Source organism: Mercenaria mercenaria, chromosome 2, assembly GCF_021730395.1.
Source record: "Mercenaria mercenaria strain notata chromosome 2, MADL_Memer_1, whole genome shotgun sequence".
NCBI lineage: Eukaryota > Metazoa > Mollusca > Bivalvia > Venerida > Veneridae > Mercenaria > Mercenaria mercenaria.
In genome coordinates, this window is record NC_069362.1 from 53164180 (window position 1) to 53186545 (window position 22366).

At 37.3% G+C, this 22366-nt stretch overlaps 1 protein-coding gene across 25 annotated transcripts in view; it reads left to right on the top strand.

Annotated features, from left to right (window-relative positions):
* LOC123563976 (sorbin and SH3 domain-containing protein 1-like) overlaps positions 1-22366 on the top strand; it is a 426437-nt gene that overhangs the window by 247048 nt on the left and 157023 nt on the right. For all 25 annotated transcript variants that reach the window (XM_053536619.1, XM_053536629.1, XM_053536606.1 and 22 more), the window contains 2 exons: positions 4759-4961; positions 13986-14061. In XM_053536619.1, coding sequence (XP_053392594.1) covers positions 4759-4961; positions 13986-14061 — 279 coding nt within the window. The remainder of the gene's footprint in view (positions 1-4758; positions 4962-13985; positions 14062-22366) is intronic.

Genomic DNA, 22366 nt, shown 5'->3' on the forward strand with positions numbered 1-22366 from the left:
TGATCTTGATGACCTCTAGAACAAGTTTAATACACTGTCATGTTGGAACCAAAACTAGGTCACAAGGCCAGATCAAAGGAAAATCTTATTAATACTCTATAGAGTCCACAGTTTAAGTTTGCAACTCAAGAGAATTGGTCAGAATGTTTGTCTTGATGACCTCTAGGTCAGGTCGGAATCTGGGTCATGTGAGGTCAAAACTAGGTTACCTGATAAAATCAAAGGAAAAGCTTGTTAACACTTTAGAGGCCACATTTATGACCCTATCTTCATTAAACTAGGTCAGAATGTTTGTCTTGATGATCTCTAGGTCAAGTTCGAAACTGGGTCATGTGTGGTCAAAAACTAGGTCACTATGCCAGATCAAAGGAAAATCTTTTAACACTCTAGAAACAACATTTTAAGTTTAAAACTCATGAGAATTTGTCATAATGTTTGGCTTGATGACCTCTAGATCAGGTTTGAATCTCGGTCATATGGGGTCAAAAACTAGGTCATTCAATGAAATCAACATTTATGACCCTATCTTCATGAGACTTGGTCAGAATGTTTGTCTTGATGACCTTGAGGGCAAGTTCGTATTTTGATCAAATGGGGTAAAGACTAGGTCACCTGATCAAATCAATTGAAAAGTTTGTTAACACTTTAGAGGCCAGATTTATTACCCTATCTTCATGAAACTTGGTCAGAATGTTTATCTTAATGATCTCTAGGCCAAGTTCAAAACTGGGTCATGTGGGATCAAAAACTAGGTCACTAGGTCAGTCCAAAAGAAAAGCTTGTTAACACTGTAGAGGCCGCATTTATGACCCTAACTTCATGAAACTTGGTCAGAATGTTTATCTTGATGATCCTTAGGTCAAATTCAGATATGGCTTATGTGGGGTCAAAAACTAGGTCACCTGCTCAAATCACATGAAAAGCTTGTTAACACTGTTGAGACCAGATTTATGATCCTATCTTCATGAAACTTGGTCAGAACTTGGTCGGAATGTTTGTCTTGATGATCTCTAGGTCAAGTTTGAAACTGGGTCTTGTGGGTCAAAAATTAGGCCAGTAGGCCAGATCAACTCTGGGGGAGACATATTGTTTTTGCCCTGTCCATCTGTCCATCCGTACGTCACACTTCATTTCCGATCAATAACTGGAGAACCATTTGACATAGAACCTTCTAACTTCATAGGGTGGCAGGACTTATGGAGTAGATGACCCATATTGTTTTTGGGGGTCACTCCATCAAAGGTCAAGGTCACAGGGGCCTGAACCTGGAAAACCATTTCCGGTCAATAACTTGAGAACCATTTGACCCAGAATGTTGAAACTTCATAGGATGATTGGTCATGCAGAGTAGATGACCCCTATTGATTTTGGAGTTACTGCCTGAAAGGTCAAGGTCACAGGGGCCCGAACAAGGAAAACAATTTCCGGTCAGTAACTTGAGAACCACTTGACCCAGAATGTTGAAACTTCATAGGATGATTGATCATACAGAGTAGATGACCCCTTTTGATTTTGGGGTCACTCTGTTAAAGGTCAAGGTCACAGGGGCCTGAACATGGAAAACCATTTCCGATCAATAACTTGAGAACCACTTGACCCAGAATGTTGAAACTTCATAGGATGATTGGACATTCAGAGTAGATGACCCCTATTGATTTTAGGGTCACTCAGTTGAAGTTCAAGGTCATGGGTCTGAACATGGAAAACCATTTCCAGTCAGTAACTTGAGAACCACTTGACCCAGAATGTTGAAACTTCATAGGATGATTGGTTGTGCAGAGTAGATGACCCCTATTGATTTTGGGGTCACTGCATTAAAGGTCAAGGTCACAGGGGCCCGAACAAGGAAAACCATTTCTGGTCAGTAACTTGAGAACCACTTGACCCAGAATGTTGAAACTTCATAGGATGATTGGTCATGCAGGGTAGATGACCCCTATTGATTTTGGGGTCACTCTATTAAAGGTCAAGGTCACAGGGGCCTGAACATGAAAAACCATTTCCGATCAATAACTTGAGAACCACTTGACCCAGAATGTTGAAACTTCATAGGATGATTGGTCATGCAGGGTAGATGACCCCTATTGATTTTGGGGTCACTTAGTTAAAGTTCAAGGTCACAGGAGTCTGAACATGTAAAACCGTTTCTGGTCAGTAACTTGAGAACCACCTGACCCAGAATGTTGAAACTTCATAGGATGATTGGTCATGCAGAGGAGATGACCCCTATCTATTTTAGGGTCACTCTATTTAAGGTCAAGGTCACAGGGGGCTGAACATGGAAAACCATTTCCGGTCAGTAACTTGAGAACCACTTGACCCAGAATGTTGAAACTTCATAAAACCATATCCAATTCATAACTTGAGAACCAGTAGCCCCAGAATGTTGAAACTTAGTGGATGATTGGACATGCCAAATAGGTGATCTCTATTGCAGCCAACCATCAGTGTCTCTTTGACTTTCGCTCTTGTCCCCTATTGACTTCTTGCATATACGACTATGCAGTGGGGGAGACATGCGCTTTTTTACAAAAGCATCTTCTAGTTTAGCTCAACTATTCGAAGAACAAGTAGAGATATCCAACTAACCATGGCGTCAGCGTCGGCGTCACACCTTGGTTTAAGTTTTTTGTACCAGTCCACATTTTGACAAAACCTTTTGAGATTAAGCTTTGAAACTTTCATGTCTAGCTTTAGGCAAGAGGACATAACTCCATCAAGGATTTTGTCTGAATTATGGTCCCTTTTCACTTACAAATCTTGGTGAAGTTTTTCACACCAATGTTTTGACAAAAGTATTTGACCTGGCTTGGCTTTGAAACATTGAACACTTGTTATACGCCCGAAGGGATGTATTATGTTATGGTCCCGGTGTCCGTCTGTCCATCCATCCGTTAGCAATTTTGTGTCCGCTCTGTAACTCTTGAACCACTTGAAGGATTTCAAAGAAACTTGACACAAATGTTCACTACACCAAGACGACGTGCAGAGCGCATGTTTTGAATGTGTCATTTCAAGGTCAAGGTTACACTTTCGTGTCCGCTCTGTAACTCTTGAACTGCTTGAATGATTTCAAAGAAACTTGGCACAGATGTTCACCACACTGAGGCGACAGGCAGAGCGCATGTTTGAGATGACTCGTTTCAAGGTCAAGGTCACACTTAAGGGTTAAAGGTCATAAATGACTTTGCTTAGGTATATTGCTCTGCATTGCAGTGCTCTTGTTTTTATTTGGCAGATCCCTTTTTGTTCTCTTGCAATAATTTTTTTTTTAATTACTTCCCTTTTTTGTTACTATAAATAGCTTATTTTGAAACTTTTTTATTATTGGCTGTAGGGAAAAACCGAGACCACTTTTCTGTGGTACAACATGGATGGTACATCCTATTTTTAGATGTATTTTGACATAACCTTACCTGGTAAGAATATTTTTGTGGACTTAGAAATGTTTTTTTTTTTTTAGAATTTCTTCTTTTTGTTGTTCTGTCCTTTGGGTTTCAACAGTCAAGTTTTGCTCCCATCCTCTGATGTAACTCTTCGGACGTATATTGCCCCGCTTGTCGGCACTCTTGTTTTTCATTAGTATCACCATCTGTAGGCAAGAGTACCTAACTCTGTCGAGTATTTTGGCAGAATTAAGGCCCTTTTTGGACTTGGAAATTTGTTCAGTTTTCATACAAGTCCATATTTTGTCAAAACTATTTGACCTGTGGCTTCGAAACTTTGAACACTTGCTTATTGTCGTGATCACAATCTGTAGGCAAGAGTACACAACTCTGTTGAGTATTTTGTCTGAATTATGGGCCTTTTTGACTTGGAAATTGGTTCAGTTTTCAAACAAGTCCATGTTTTGTCAAAACTATTTGACATTTGTTTATCGTCATGATTTTCATCTGTAGGCAAGAGTATATAACTCTGTCAAATATTTTGGCTGAGTTATGGCCCTTTTTGGCTTGGAAATAGTTATATTTTTCATACCAGTCCATATTTTGTCTTACCTGTTTGTCATATGGCTTTGAAACTTTGACCACTTGTTTACCATAATAGTCTACATATGAAGGCAAGACTACGTAATTAGGACAAGGCCTTTGGCTCAGTTATGGCCCTTTTTAGCTCACCCGTCACATAGTGGCAAGGTGAGCTTTTGAGATGTGTTCAGGAGGCATGTGTCATACAGTATTGGCATTACTCTGGCTACAAATAATTATGTCTCCCACACCACTGTGGTGGGAGACATATTGATTTACTCCTGTCTGTGTATCCGTCTGTCACAAATCCTTGTCCACACTCTTTAAGTCGAACATTTCTCATCTGATCTTCACCAAACTTGAACAGATGTGTTTGCCAATAAGTCCTCGGCCAAGTTCGATAAATAGTCAAATCGCCCAAGCCACTTCGGAATTATGGTCCTTGAATTACTGAAAAACGCTCAGGTCTTGGGGCATAAATGAGTCTTATACTACTAATGTGTGAATAGTAGTATATGAGTCATTTATGCCCCAAGCCCTAAACATGTCAGATGATTAGGCAGTTGAGGTTTTAGTGCATGGTTGACTCATATACTACAATTCAGATGATTAGGCAGTTGTGGGAGACATGTGCTTTTCTCAAAAGCAGCTCTAGGTCTATACTGGTTTAAACTTGTTTGGGTATTTTTCAATACCAGATAGACATTTTATATTGAGCTGTTTTGTTAATAAAGATATTATTTAGCTTTCTCAGAATGTACTGTTTATTACTCATGCTTTATTATTTCAGAGGGCAAAATTCCTAAAGGTGCAATATATCTGGGTAAATCCGAATCAATGGAGGGTGATGTGAAACACACAGACACCTATTATGCAGTCCCTTCAGACGAGAAACCAAGTACTGTGACCACAACAAAGGTCAGCAGTCCGAAACGTTATGAGGATATTGGACCTATAGATGAGGAAAGTGGCATGCCCCTCTCATTCAGAAAGGTAGGCTTGATGAAGGTAAAGGTTGACTCCCATGCTCAAACTGCTACATATTGTACAGTCATACAGTCTATGACAAAACCTTTTTTTACAGCAGAACAAATTACTTGAAATTTTAATCTAAAGTGTTTTTGCCTGTTTCTGGTTCAAGTCTTTTTCACCATTTTTAGCTTGACTATACAAAGTATATGGAGAGCTATCCTACTTGCTCTGGCGACAGCGTTGGCGTCTTTCCGCGTCCACACCTTTAAAGTTTAAGTTTTTATACACTTCTTTTTAGCTCGACTATTCAAAGAATAGTCTAGCTATTCTACTCACCCTGGCGTTGGTGTCAGTGTCACACCTTGGTTAAAGTTTTGCATGCAAGTACATATGGCTATCATTTAAAGGCATATAGCTTTGAAACTTATTTTTTTCTTTTTCTAGGTCAATTACCAACCTCACTGAATCAAGTCCCATAACTCTGACATGTATTTTGGCCAAATTATGCCCCCTTTTGGACTTACAAAATTCAGGTTAGTTTTACATGCAAATTACTATCTGCAGAGCTAATGCAGATATTGTATTGAAACTTCACATGTGTCTTTGGCATTATGAAACTAGATGATAGCATCAAGTCCCATAACCCTGACCTGCAATTTGGCAAAATTATGCCCCCTTTTGGACTTAGAAAATCCTGGTTAAAGTATTGCATGCAAGTACATATAGCTATTACTTAAAGGCATATAGATTTGAAATTTCTTTTTTCTTTTTCTAGATCAATTACCAACCTCACTGGGTCAAGTCCCATAACTCTGACATGTGTCTTGAGCAGATTATGCCCCTTTTGGACTTAGAAAATTCTGGTTAAGTTTTGTGTCTGCAAAACAAATGCAGATGTTAAATTGAAACATCATATGTGTCTTAGGGGTTATAAAACTACTTGATTGCATCAAGTCTCAGAACTCTGACTTGTATTTTGGGCAAATTATGCCCTCTTTTGGACTTAGAAAACTTCTGGTTAAAGTTTTGGTTGAAACTCTATTGATATTTTAATATTAGATTAATATTCCTGCTTCTGTGACAACGAATAGTTGAGCACTAGCTGTCTTATGGACAGCTTTTGTTTTCTCTTTATCTCTATAATTACTTATGGATTTCCTTCAAACTTAAAATAGTTATTCCTCATCATTACCCACATCATTTGGCACAAGGGCCATAACTCTTGCATCAATATTTTATTAATTATGTCTCCCCCCCCTGGGGGAGACATATTGTTTTTGCCCTGTACGTCCGTCCGTACGTCACACTTCATTTCCGAGCAATAACTGGAGAACCATTTGACCTAGAACCTTCAAACTTCATAGGGTTGTAGGGCTGCTAGAGTAGACGACCCCTGTTGTTTTTGGGGTCACTCTGTCAAAGGTCAAGGTCACAGGGGCCTGAACATCGAAAACCATTTCCGATGAATAACTAGAGAACCACTTGACCCAGAATGTTGAAACTTAATAGGATGATTGGTCATGAAGAGTAGATGACCCCTATTGATTTTGGGGTCACTCTGTCAAAGGTCAAGGTCACAGGGGCCTGAACATTGAAAACCATTTCCGATCAATAATTAGGGAACCACTTGACCCAGAATGTTGAAACTTTATAGGGTGATTGGTCATGAAGAGTAGATGACCCCTAATGATTTTGGGATCACTCCGTCAAAGGTCAAGGTCACAGGGGCCTGAACATTGAAAACCATTTCCGATCAATAACTAGAGAACCACTCGACCCAGAATGTTGAAACTTCATAGGATGATTGGTCATGAAGAGTAGATGACCCCTATTGATTTTGGGGTCACTCCGTCAAAGGTCAAGGTCACAGTGGCCTGAATATTGAAAACCATTTCCGATCAATAACTTTAGTACCACTTGACCCAGAATGTTGAAACTTTATAGGATGATTGTACATGCAAAGTAGATGACCACTATTGATTTTGGAGTCACTCCGTTAAAGGTCAAGGTCACAGGGGCCTGAACATTGAAAACCATTTCCAGTCAGTAACTTGAGAACCACTCGACCCAGAATGTTGAAACTTCATAGGATGATTGTTTATGCAGAATAAATGACCACTATTGTTTTTGGGATCACTCCGTTAAAGGTCATGGTCACAGGGGCCTGAACATTGATAACCATTTCCGATCAATAACTTCAGAACCTCTTGATCCAGAATGTTTAAACTTCATAGGATGATTGAACATGCTGAGTAGATGACCCCTATCGATTTTGGGGTCACTCTGTTAAAGGTCAAGGTCACAGGAGCCTGAACATGGAAAACAATTTCCGATCAATAACTTGAGAACCACTTGACTCAGAATGTTGAAACTTCATAGGATGATTGAACATGCAGAGTAGATGACTCCTATTGATTTTGGGGTCTCTTTGACTTTCAAAAGTGTCTCTTTGACTTTCGCTCCTGACCCCTATTGACTTCTTGCCTATAGGACTTTGCATTGGGGCAGACATGTGCTTTTTTACAAAAGCAATTTCTAGTTATCCCCCCATTTTACTTAGAACTTCCGGTTAAAGTTTTGGTGCAGTTTCACTCTATCTCAGTTTTTAATCCCCTGCCGTGGCGGAGGGATTATAGGAATGGTCTGCGTCCGTCCATCCGTCCTTCCGTCCATAACAAAATCGTGTCCGGTCCATATCTCCTAAACCCCTTGAAGGATTTTCATGAAACTTGGGTCAAATGATCACCTCATCAAGACGATGTGCAGAACCCATGAGTCAGCCTTGTCGGTTCAAGGTCAAGGTCACAACTCAAGGTCAAAGGTTTGAGCCTGCCATTTTATGTCCGCTCTATATCTCCTAAACCCCTTGAAGGAATTTTATAAAACTTGGGTCAAATGATTACCTCATCAGAACGATGTGCAGAAATTATGAGTCAACCATGCCAGCTCAAGGTCAAGGTCACAACTAAGGGTCGAAGGTTTGAGCCTTCCATTTGGTGTCCACTCTGTATCTCCTTAACCCCTTGAAGGATTTTCATCAAACTTAGGTCAAATGATCACCTCATCAAGAACTCATGAGTCAGCCATGTCAACTCAAGGTCAAGGTCACAACTGAAGGTCAAAGGTTTCAGCTCTGTATCTCCTAAACCCCTTGAAGGATTTTCATGAAACTTTGGTCAAATGATCACCTCATCAAGATGTTGTGCAGAATTCATGAGTCAGCCATGTCAGTTCAAGGTCAAGGTCACAGCTAAAATCAAAGGTTTACCCTTTCACTATCTATAGCAGTGGCGGGGGATTTAGCTGTCTTTCAGACTGCCTTGTTACTGAACGGATTTGATTCAAACTTAAAATATTTGTTCCACATCATATGACACAAGGTGCATAACTATAGCACCAATATTTCATGAATTATACCCCCTTTTACTTTGAATTTCAGGTTAATTTTGATGCATTTTCACTATATCTTTGTTATTGCAGAAGGGATTTGATTTAAATTTAAAATAGTTGTTCCACATAGACATCATATGACACAAGGTCCATAACTCTTACACCAATTTTTCATGAATTATGCCCCCCTTTTTACTTAGAATTTTAGGCTAATTTTGATGCATTTTCACAATATCTTTGTTATTACAGAAGGGATTTCATTCAGAGATAAAACAAATGTTCAACATCATCACCCACATCATATGACACGAGGCTCATAACTCTGGAACCAATATTTCATGAATTATGCCCCCTTTTTAATTAAATTTCAGGTTAAAGTTTTGATGCACTTTCACTCTATATCTGTTTTTAACAAATGGATTTTATTCAAACTTAGAATAGTTGTAGCACATCATCACACACATCATATGACTCAAAGACTATAACTCTGGCATCAATATTTCATGAATTATGCCCCCTTTTTTATATAGTGACAAGGTGAGCTTTTGTGATCACCCTTCGTCCGTCGTCAGTCCGTCCCTCAACAATTTCTTGTCTGCACGATAGTGGTTTCATTTATGATTTTATTTTAACCAAACTTGCACACAACTTGTATCACCATAAGATCTTGGTTTCTTTCTTGAACTGGCCAGATCCCATTATGGGTTCCAGAGTTATGACCCCTGAAAGGGCCAAAATTAGCTATTTTGAGCTTGTCTGCACAATAGCAGCTTTATTTATGATTTGATTTTTACCAAACTTGCACACAACTTGTATCACTATAAGATCTTGATTTCTTTCTTGAACTGGCCAGATTCCATTATGGGTTCCAGAGTTATGGTCCCTGAAAGGCCCAGAATTAGCAATTTTGACCTTGTCTGCACAATAGCAGCTTTATTTATGATTTGATTTTTACCAAACTTGTACACAACTTGTATCACGATAAGATCTTGGTTCCTTTCTGAAACTGGCAATATTCCATTATGGGTTCCAGAGTAATGGCCCCTGAAGGGGTCAGAATTAGCTATTTTGACCTTGTCTGCACAATAGCAGCTTCATTTATGATTTGATTTTAACCAAACTTGCACAAAACTTGTGTCACCATAAGATCTTCGTTCCTTTCTTGAACCGGCCAGATCCCTTAATGGGTTCCAGAGTTATGGCCCCTGATAGGGCTGGAATTAGCTATTTTGACCTTGTCTGCACAATAGCAGCTTCATTTATGATTTGAATTTAATCAAACTTGCACAATACTTGTGTCACCAAAAGATCTTGGTTCCATTATTGAACCGGCCAGATCCCATAATGGGTTCTGCATGTTAGGATCGAAATGTTTTAGAATTTGATTAAACTCTTAATTTTTCAGATTTCAGAATATACTTAGAAAATTCAGCAAAGAGAAGAGATAGGGTTGTGTGCTTGGATTTTTTTGCTAGACTGATTTGAAAAATTTAGACCTCACGCAATTTTTCATAATGGGAGTCTATGGGAAAATCACAACGTTCATAACATTGTTCATAACATTTTCATGATAAAATTTTTTTGTACAATGTAGATTTTAATGAAACTTCTCACAGTTGTAAATAAACATATGGCATATAATGTGTTGAAATAAAATATATATGTCCCTATGCTTTTTTAGCTCACCTGTCACATAGTGACAAGGTGAGCTTTTGTGATCGTCCTTAGTCCGTCCGTCCACAATTTTTTGTGAACATGATAGAGACCACATTTTGCAATCGATTTAAACCAAACTTGCACACAACTTTTATTAGCATAAAACTGGCCAGATCCCGTCATGGGTTCCAGCGTTATGGCCCCTTAAAGAACCAAAATTTGCTATTTTGGCTTGTAAACACTATAGAAACCACATTTTTGCAATTTATTTTATTCAAACTGGCACAACTACTTGTATTGGCATATTCTCTGTTCCTTTGAAAACTGGCCAGATCCCATCATGGATTCCAGAGTTGTGGCCCTTAAAGGGCCAAAATATGCTATTTTGGCTTTTGCAGCCATATAGAGACTTCATTTATGGTTTGACTTGATACAAACTTGCAAAATATCTTTAACAACAATAGATCTTGGATTCCATGATGAATGTATCAGATCCAATCATAGGTTTTGGAGTTATGGCCCCTAAGTGACCCCAGAAAGAGCCAAAATTTGTTAATTTTTACCTTGTGAACACGGTAGAAGTGACATTTTACATTTGATTTTAACCACACTTACACACAACTCAAGTCACAATAAGATCTTGTTCCTTTCGAAAACCAGATAGATTCCATCATGGATTTTAGAGTTACTGCCCCTGAAAGGGGCATAATTTTCTATTTTGGCCTATTCAGTCATATAGAAGTTTCATTTATGCTTTGATTTGATACAAACTTGCACAGAATGTTTATCTTGCTGATCCCTAGGCCAACATAGAAACTGGGTCATGTGGGGGTCAAAAACTAGGTCACCAGGTCAAATCAAAGGAAAGGCTTGTTAACAGCCTAGAGGCAACATTTATGACCCTATCTTCATGAAACTTTGTAAGAATGTTTATCTTGATGATTCCTATGCCAAGTTCAAAACGGGGTCATATGGGGTAAAAAACTAGGTCACCTGGTCAAATCAAAGGAAAAGCTTGTTGACACTCTTGAAGCCACATGTATGATCCTATCTTCATGAAACTTGGTCAGAATATTTATCTTGATGATCTCTAGGTCAAGTTTGAAACTGGGTCATGTGGGATCAAAAACTAGGTCACCCGCTCAAATCAAAGGAAAAGCTTGTTATCACTCTAGAGGCCATACTTCTGACACTATCTTCATGAAACTTTGTAAGAATGTTTATCTATGATTCCTAGGTCAGGTTCGAAACTGGGTCATGTGGGATCAAAAATAGGTCACCACTCAAATCAAAGGAAATGCTTGTTGACACTTGAGAGGCCGCATTTATGACCCTATCTTCATGAAACTTGGTCAGAATGTTTGTCTTGATGATTCCAAGGCCAAGTTTAACAGGTGAGTGATATAGGGTCATCATTATCCTCTTGTTCTACGTTTTCCGGATAAATGACGTTACGCCATCACTTCTGGTTTATCAAACGTGCAGAACTACCTTAAGCTAGATTCACCTCATGTTATTATTAATTAGCAAAGGACCTTTGCTGGCATGTATTATTATCCCCCTTGACCAACTAAAAGCAGTGTTTTTATGCCCCCGAAGGGAGGCATATTAGTTTTCAACTGTCCGTCCGTTAGTTCATTCGTTCGTCACATTAACTTTTTGCATGAAGGCACTTTACTCGCGAACCACTGCACCCAGGACCTTCAAACTTCACATGCTGATAGATCTTATTGAGTACACGACCCCTACTGACTTTGGGGTCACCAGGTCAAAGGTCAAGGTCACCAGGTCAAAGGTCAAGGTGCTGCGGCGGGCATTTGTCACCATTAGTGACAGCTCTTGTTCCACTTGATTTTTTAGAGAGAAAAAATTGAAAATGCTTTTAATTCAAAAAGTACCGTAGATTCACATGTATAATGCGCAGTTTTTTTACCCCCGGGACCACCCCCGAATCGTGGGTGCACATTATACACAGGTATAGACGGTTTTCCAACTTCAAAACAAGTTTTGTTTCCGATTTTCGCCATTTTGGTAAAGGGAAACTACTCTCCGCACTAACTGTCACCGCTAAAATCTAAGATTGCCGTTACGTTCTGTAAAAGATTGAGTGGTTGATTTTTCTTTCAAACAAAATTGATTTCATATAAATTTAAAAAGTATTTTGAAGAAAGAAATATTTAAAAATCACAAAAATTATGATACTAATTAAAGATCGAGTACTATCTTTAAACGAGATCAAACTGTGAACAACCAAATTGACACGAGGTGATACGCTAATTGCCGGTAATTAAGATAAGATAGATCAGATTAGATTTATTTAAAGTCAGCAAGACATCAGACAAGTACAACATAAGCTCATGTGAGCTTTTGAACCAACTACAATTACTACGGTAATTACTGGCCATAATCGTAACAAAAATACTATCACACCTTTTATCGGTTTGAATTGAGAAGCTCATGTCATTTTAAAAATTACCATTCCGAAATATTGAAACAGTTGCTTTCAATTTATTCAAAATATTTAATTAAAAAAGAAAAAACAATAAATAAAACAATATTTTAGTGGTAAAACAAAAATCGATAGTTCCGCAAGACGGATGCTGCTCTCCGCCGCGGAGGTAAAATTTATTACCGGTGTCGATGTAAACTCTACTTTCGTTTTCCATCCACCTCAAAATTGACCAAAAATGTTCACAAAACTTGTGTCACCATAAGATCTTGGTTCCTTTCTTGAACCGGCCAGATCCCATAATAGGTTCCAAAGTTATGGCCCCTGAAAGGGCCAAAATTAGTATTTTGACCTTGTCTGCACAATAGCAGCTTCATTTTTTAAGATTTGATTTTAACCAAACTTGCACACAACTTGTATCACCATAAGATCTCGATTCCTTTTTATACGCCCGAAGGGACGTATTCTGTTATCACCTCGGTGTCCGTCTGTCTGTCTGTTGGTTAGCAATTTCCCTTTTGCTCTGTCACTCTTGAACCCCTTGAAGGATTTCAAAGAAACCTGACACAAATGTTCACCTCATCGAAACGATGTGCAGAGCGCATGTTTCGGATGGCTCACTTCAAGGTCAAGGTCACACTTAGGCGTCAAAGGTCATATGAATTTGTTTTGTGTGTATATTGCTCTGCATTTGCGTTGCATTGCAGTGCTCTTGTTTTTATTTGGCAGATCCTTCTTTTGTTCACTTACAATAATTTTTTTTAATCACTTCCCTTTTATGTTACTATAAATAGCTTATTTAGTAATTTTTTTATTATTGGCCATAGGCAAGAACCGAGACCACTTTACTGTGGTACAACATGGATGGTACCTCCAATTTTTAGGTGTATTTTGACATATCTGTACCTTGTAAGAATTTCTTTTTCTTTTTGGTTAAAGCAAAATAAAGTTACCTACCGTATTGATGTATATTCATGGAACTTGGTACAAATATAGTTCACTGTAGAGCAAAGTTTTTCTCTTTGATTAACTAACAAACTGTTGCACGGTCCTTTTATACGTAACTTGTGTATATCTGAAACTTAGGTTTCTTTAAAAATATAGTCCTCTCATTCACAGAGCAACTTATTCGGCAGAAGAATGATGTAAGTTCACTGCATTTGCTTGTTGATATGAAAGCAAGAGAGTCATACAGTAATGCAGTCCATCTGTCTGTCTGTCTGTCTGTCTGTCTGTCTTTCCCTATGTCATCACACTATTTTGTCCATAACTTCTGCTTCCTTAATTACTAATTTAACCCCTGTTCTGGTTTAAAACACTGTGACAGGGGCTATGGTTGCTTTTTGGACTGCTTTTGTTACATATTGCTATATCTTTGTGTAAATCAGTGAGGAAGTAATTTATCTGAAAACAGTGTTTTGCATGAAGAGGTGTCTGGGACATCCATATGCTCATTCTGACTGATAACTGACTTCCATGGCTGTCTGAGGCATAAACGCAAGTATTAGCAAATGCCATATGAAACACATTGTCCTGTTTGTTACCTTCAGAATGTTGAGGAAGAGAAACAACATGATTGGTATAAACAGATGTATAGAAGTTTACACAGAACAAAGAAAAAAGAAGGTATACTTTTATTCTGATTCATGTGAATAGTTTCAACTCTTTTTTTTTTAACACTAAACAGGTACTAACATATTTCTGTAAACATCTGCAAGTTAGTCTCCAATAAAGGCCTGCAAAAATGAGAAACAAATAGTTGGTTTTATGAACTGATTGTTGCATTACTGATCCACTGTTTGTATGCTCGTTTTTAGCTCACCTGTCACATAGTGACAAGGTGAGCTTTTGTGATCACCCTTCGTCCGTCGTCCGCCGTCAGTCCGTCCGTCCGTGCGTCAACAATTTCTTGTCTGCATGATAGTGGTTTCATTTATGATTTTATTTTAACCAAACTTGCACACAACTTGTATCACCATAACATCTCGATTCCTTTCTTAAACTGGTCAGATCCCATTATGGGTTCCAGAGTTATGGCCCCTGAAAGGCCCAAATTAGCTATTTTGACCTTGTCTGCACAATAGCAGCTTTATTTATGATTTGATTTTTACCAAACTGGCACACAACTTGTATCACCATAAGATCTTGGTTCCTTTCTTGAACTGGCCGGATTCCATTATGGGTTCCAGAGTTATGGCCCCTGAAATGGCCAAAATTAGCTATTTTGACCTTGTCTGCACAATAGCAGCTTCATTTATGATTTGAATTTAATCAAACTTGCACAAAACTTGTATCACCATAAGATCTTGGTTCCTTTCTTGAACCGGCCAGATCCTTTAATGGGTTCCAGAGTTATGGCCCCTGAAAGGGCCAAAATTAGCTATTTTGACCTTGTTTGCACAATAGCAGCTTCATTTATGATTTTATTTTAACCAAACTTGCACACAACTTGTATCACCAAAAGATCTTGGTTCCTTTTGTTGAACTGGCCAGATTCCATCATGGGTTCCAGAGTTATGGCCCCTTAAAGGTCCAAAATTGGCTCTTTTGGCTTTTGCCGCCATATAGAGACTTCATTTATGGTTAGATTTGATACAAACTTCCAAAATATCTTCAACAACAATAAATCTTAGATTCCATGACAAATCAGATCCAATCGTAGGTTCCAGAGTTATTTTATATCTGATTACCTCCCCTGATTGTAATCAAAATGGATTTATATCAGTAAGTACTTACAGGACTTATTTGAAATTTCATTATTGTCATAAGTTGCACTGAGCCAATCAGGGTAGATAACTATGGACTGATTTTATGTCAAATTACCTCCCTTTATTTCAAATTAAAATGGGTATATCTCCGTAACTAATAAAGATACTGATCTGAAATTTCATTTATGTCAACAGATTTATTTGGCAGATCCTTCTTTTGTTCACTTACAATAATTTTTTTTTTAATTACTTCCCTTTTACGTTACTATAATTAGCTTATTTTTAGTAACTTTTTCATTATTGGCCATAGGGAAAAACCGAGACCACTTTTCTGTGGTACAACATGGATGGTACCTCCAACTTTTATGTGTATTTTGACATATCTGTACCTTGTAAGAATTTTTTTTTCTTTTTGGTTAAATTTCTTCCCTTTGTTGTTCCTGTCCTTTGGACTTAGATATTTTTTCTGAGGACCTTCTTGTCCTCAAGTGCAATGATAACAGGTGAGCGATATAGGGCCATCATGGCCCTCTTGTAAGGCCATACCAAATTGATTAATAGTTCTTCGGAAAATTTTCAAAAAAAATAGGAGCGGGCGAACGAAATTTTTATTTTATTTTTTTTTTTCTCAATTTTGATTTTTTCAGAGGCGGGTAGATTTTACATGGAGCGAGCGGGCTTTTTTTATTTTTTTCCCCAGCTTGAACCCTTGAGGAGGCGGTTATGATTATATATAAAGTTAACATTTCTTTAGAAATAACACAGAAATCAAATATTTACAGTGTGGGTAACACAGTACATAGCTTTTCTATATGTTTTAAAGACTACATGAATGATTTTGCAAATAAATTCTTGGCAGAACTCAATGAATCACTTTTTTTTTATTTTGTAATTTTAATTACTAAGGAATGAGTGTCTTATTTTTTATTTTGATTTTTCTACATTAATCTGAAGACGTGCTTATTTAATGGCACAGGATGAGGAATATTTAAGACAAAACAGGCACATGATTGTGTGGAATAACATTTCTTCTGAAACACAGTTAGATGGCTTTGACACATGAACAAATTTGTGCCCCTAGTGGAACTCCAACCCATAGAGGTGACAGGGGAAGTAATAAACCACTTGACCAGTGAGACCTGACAGAATTGGGCATACAGATGCTTAGACATTGCTCGAATCCCTTTGGAATAATTTTTAACAGATCACGATCAGGCTAGCTTAAGCTTTTGTGGTAGAGATTCATTTCAGGCAAAAATAATAACAGACGGACAAAGAACGATCCCAATATGACCACCCTTAAAAGTGTTGTTTGTTGTGCTTTGACTGAATTAGAAATTTAGAGTTGGGGAAGTCTGGGTTTTTTTTTTCAGTTTCTTTCGTTCAATCAATTTACAGCCAATTTCAAATATATCCTGGCATCATGTGTACAAACAGGCAAAACTGTGGTTACAAAAGGACAGAATTTGTTAGAAATTATTTTCGTACCAACACTACTTATTTGAAAAGCGAAACAATTTCTAAATTGACTAAATGCTTTTTGATAGAATATCTGACTGATGTACTATTTAAAGGAGTTACGTTCAAAAAACTTTGGGTCGACACAATGTGATAGGTCGGTCAGGATTTTTTTAAGATAGTAGTTGGCCTCAGCTTTGGGCTCTAGATCTAACATGCTGAATTAAACAACTGATAACAAATGGTTTGGAAACTTTATATCTGAACAATATTTCCAAATATTTTAACTGCATCCCCGTGCACGTCTTACAAGTCGGACTTCGTTCTTTTCACTGTATTGAACAAAAGTAGAATTACCTACCGGCACATCGAAGGCCATGTGTGGCACTAGCACAGACACTTCAGATTTAAAACAGATGATGAACAACACCATAATTCCTGACTTTTTTGAGTTTGGATCATCAGCTACATGTATTACGGACGCATGAAATCCGATCAATATCACTTTGACGCATTAAAACAGCGATAAAACCTGTTTTGCCGTTATTATTCCGGACCGCGTAATCGAAAAAAAAATTTTTTTTTCGGAGATTTTTATGTACGTGCGGGCGGGTAATTATTTTTTTTTTTTCTCGGGAATGGAATTATTGATGCAGTAGTTCCGACGAACGACATATCAATTTGGTATGGCCTAACAATAAATATTTCACCAGGCATAAAGGTAACATCAGATTAGAAAGGTAACCTTGGACCAACACTTCAGGTAAAAGTAACAAGTAAGATGTGAGTTGAAATCATTTAAAGGAATGAATTTTGGTTATCATCTTGTCATTGTCATCAAATCTATTCGAAACCTATAAAATCAATGAGACATGTTTTAGGAATAATAGAAAACATTTTCCAATAATGGTGTTAAGTGATTTTATTTGCTTGACTATACAAAGTATGGAGAGCTGTCCTACTCAACCTGGCGTCGGCATCCTTCCGCGTCCGCAACTTGTGTTTAAGTTTTGATGCAGTTTCTCTTTAACTCTGTAATTACTTACTTCAAACTTTAAATAGTTATTCCTCATCATAATCCACATCATATGGCACAAGAGCAATAACTCTCACACCAGTTTTTCATGAATTATCTCCCCTTTTTACTTAGAGTTTCAGGTTAAAGTTTTGATGCACTTTCGCTCTATCTCAGTTAATACTAAATGGATTTAATTCAAACTGAATGTAGTTGTTCCACATCATCTCCCACATCATATGACACAAGGTCCATAAATCTGGTACCAATATTTAATGAATTATCCACCCTTTTTTACTTAGAATTTCAGGTTAAACTTTTGATGCACTTTCACTATATCTCAGTTACCACTAAATGAATTTGATTTAAACTTAAAGTAGTTGTTTAACATCATCACTCACATCATATGACACAAGGACTATAACTCTTACACCAATATTTCATGAATTATACCCCCCCCCCCCCCCCACTTTTTACTTAGAATTTCAGGTTAAAGTTTTGATGCACTTTCACTCTATCTCAGTTATTACTAAACTATTCCACCTTATCACCCACATCATATGACACAAGGTGCATAACTCTGGCACCAATATTTCATGAATTATGCCCCCTTTTACTTAGAATTTAAGGTTAATTTGATTCATTTTCACTATGTCTCAATTATTACTAAATGGATTTGATTCAAACTTGAAGTAGTTGTTCCACATCATCACCCACATCATATGACACAAGGTGCATAACTCTTGCTTTTTATGAATTATATCCCCTTTTTGCTTAGAATTATACTTATTGAGTGTTTTGATACACTTCATTGAGTCGGCTAAACGCTGTGAAGCGTTTGACAAGTCCTTGCTATCGCACGATTTCTCATTCTTAAATGGCCTCACAACACAGCGAAGTGATGTAGTTCCATTGGATTGTCTCTAATTTCAAAGAGTTCTTTGATCGAATGAAGTTCATTTATGTCAATCCTATTTGCTATGACCAAATTACGATGTAATCTGTCATATTTATGACTTCTAATTGTGCAATACTCGAATAAAGCCACGTATTTTCTTCCGCGGTAACTCATTAAGCATAAACACGCATAACGATTCGGCGGGATTTGGTAATACATTTGCGCATATGATTATGGTGACGAATTTTATGCCGTTTTGTCACAAAATAGCAAATATGATGTTCACAAATTCAAATAAAAACTGCATATTAACTTATTAGCCAAATTATCCATTTGTTACCCTGTCCGTTTCAAAAAATAATCTTTAAAATCATTGCGCAAATAACAAATTTATTGTGCTGTGCATTTTATGAATTGCGCAGGCTTACAAAGCTTGCGTAACATCCAGCAAAAGACAAAATATAGTTCCAGAACATACTGCTAGTATTTTATTGAGTGGGTACCTCTGAAAGCATTGGAATGTCTCTTATCAAAGAGTTTACCACATCGATGAAATTAAATTATGACAGCTTCATTTTAAATGACCCGAATAAGATATGTGCAGTACGTTAATTCTTCCGCGAGACTTCGCGGATGAATCATAACTACATTCTGGACACTTCTCGGCGAACAAGCGTGACCTGTTTATAACAACGCTTCTACGACTTTGCGTGGGTTGAATTTTGCAGTCAGTAAACGGATAAATTATCGGAAGAAGAAGCTCTTACTGGTTTGTTTAGTTACTACTGATATTAAAAATGATATTAATTCTTATTTTTCAAGAAATAAACAAATCGGCGAAACATTAAATTGTATTTTCTTGTAGTTTTTGAAATCGAAAGTAGATCGTCTATGTTTTGCTGCTTTGACGAAACGAAACAATTTTTTTATGAAAAGATTTAAATAAGAGGTAATTTAACCGTAAACTTCAATGTCAGATACTGCCAATTGCTGCTATATGGGTTCGTATCATCACATTTTGTAAAATATATTGTTGAAACTGGAGAAAAGTGTAATCGTATCTGGATATAATATTTTGGGTAAATATCGAGCTGTGTTATGAAATTTTAACATTCAAGTAACATACATGATAGATATTATTGTAACAGAAATGATTCTAGAATTTATTTTTATTACACCTACATATAATCTATGACAGACTCGTATTCTAGTCCTGAGGCATGATCTGAAAGTAAAAAGATGAAGTGACAGTCATACTTTGGATATTGTAATACTAGAAAGAATCTAGGTAATATTTAGAAATTGAAACAGATTTTCAGTTAAAGTCGCACCAAAGGCTGTATCAAGGGTCTGCATATTCAAAAATTTCTTGTGGTAATACCCCAAACCCTACTTGCAGGAAGGGGTATCCTCCCAGACCCTTCCCCCATATTGCCACTTTACAGTTTGATACATTTGCCCTTTTACCACCTGCCGCAATGCCCGTTTCAAAATCTGACTGCAATTTAAAGCGGAAAGAAACACCCCTCCCCACACCCACCCTGCTACCAACCACGTAAAAATGGCTCAAACAATTTTCTGCCCAGTCTGGGCCTGTCTGTCTACATGAATCAAAATGGATAATTGAAAGTGGATGGACTTCGGGATAACAGACATGATTTTTAAGGGGTTAACAAGTCTGAAATAGAATAAATGATAGTTTTAACTAAAAAAGAACTGCATTTATTAATATCTGTTACACTATATATTGACACTAAACGCAAAAGTAAGTATACTTTAAATTGACATCATTTATAATATGATTTAACAATACCTAACATATGACAAGGCTATCGCCAGGCCCATTATAATATCTGTAAAATATCAGTTCTTTCGTCCATCCGTTACAAATTGTATGTGGCAATCCGCGCTGTAAAATTTTAATATTATAAATTGTCATATTCAAATTTTATCATGTGCGAATATATACCAGCCGATAATTGCCTCTTCTGGCAATGCCGGAGGCAAATGTTTACTGGAAAAATATATAAAGTCATGGGCAGTATCTAAGTGTCAGCTGTCAAATTGTAGTTTGTACTTTCAACATTTTTATTTCTGCGAGCCACTTCAATTTTAGAGAAATATATTGGGTTTAAATACTTGTATAATGTCAATCAAAGTTTTACTAGGCATCGACCGAATGTTCATTTCATTTATTGTAACAAAATCTCTCTTTAGTTGGGGAAAAAAACTGAAAACAAACTGAAACTGGTAGACTATACTGTCAGTACATCAATCATTAGCCGACTCAGGCCCTTCAGGCCTTTGATTTTTATCTCTCTTATTACTTAATATTTTTGACACAGACTCAAGCTGTTGTCCAATATCTTCATCCACCATAGGAGTCTTTAAACACTCCAGTGACAGCTCCAGCATCCTCAGATGTGCCCAGTTTCACTATCCCGAGCATCGAAATAGTCGAGCGCGCTGTCTCCTATGACAGCTCTTGTATTGTTCTTGTTATTTGTCCAGTTGTTGTATTGGCTGAAGGCCAATATCAAATCAAATTATTTTACATGAGAAACATCCAAATGATTTGTATGAAACAATTACCCTTAAATGAAGCGGTTATTTCATGTGTCCTGAAGCTGCTTCTGTCCATATCCGTTCATTTGAAAATGAAAATGAAGTGACTTTTCCATATAAGCTCTGTCTTGGTACACAAACATAACACTTGAATCCCATATTGGCTCTGTTTTTAGCATGCCTGAATTATATTCAGAGTGAGCTATTAGTATAGGTGTATAATGTGGCATCCATCGTTCTGCGTCAACAATTTTACTTTAACATTATCTTCTCTGAGAGTGAAGGTCAGAAATACCCCAAAGTTGGTCAATAGCACCCTGGCATGGGCTTCTATCTACTTGGCATGTTGTAGGGCCAGCCAGATTAAAGAATCAAAAAAGCTTTAAACAACTTCTTTTTATGAACCACTTGATAGATCGTCACCAAACTTAGTATGTAGCATCCTTTTGTGGCCCTCACTCAGTTTTATTCAAATAATTCTGCTTGGCTCTTTTTAAGGGCCGTCAGAGCTACAAAAAGAGAAAGAAACCTTTAAATGACTTTTTCTTGTGATCCACTGGATGGATTGCCAAACTTCATCTGCAGCATCATTGTAATGCCCTCTCTTGTTTTTTACGGGCTGCCAGAGAATAGAAAAACCTTTTAGCAACATCTTCTCATGAACCAATTTAAGGATCTCAACAAAACTTAGTCTGTAACATCATTGGTTCTATCTTTGATTTTTCAAGTAGTGGATCTTGGCTCCTTTTAGGAGCTGCTAGAGTTAAAAGTAAGGAAATCTTTTAAGCAACCTCTCTTGAACCAATTGACAGATCTTCAGCACATTTGGCTGTTGCATCCTCTTGTAGTCCTCGCCCAACTTGGGACAGTGGTTCCAGTTGGGCCCTTCTGGACACTGCAAGAGCTTAAAATGAAATAAAAACTGTAAATGATTTCTTCTCATAAACAGCTTGATGAATCTACACAAAACTGTTCTGTAGCATCTTTATATCTCCCTCATATTTGTACAAATGCTTTAGTCTGACTGCTGTTAGGGGCTACCACAGTAAAGGGGAAAAAAATCTATAAATAACTTTTAATGAATTGTTCAATGAATGTTCACCAAACTTGCTCAGAAGCAAGGTCTAAATATCATGGTCCTCAAATGAGCAGTTTAAGCCCAGTTGGGCCTTTTGTTTCATATTCACCTGATTTTTTTTGCATACAGTTTAGATTGGAGTAAGTTCAATCTGATTTATACAAATTGCAGAATTTACCAATGCCATGTCTAATATTTCATTGTTGTTT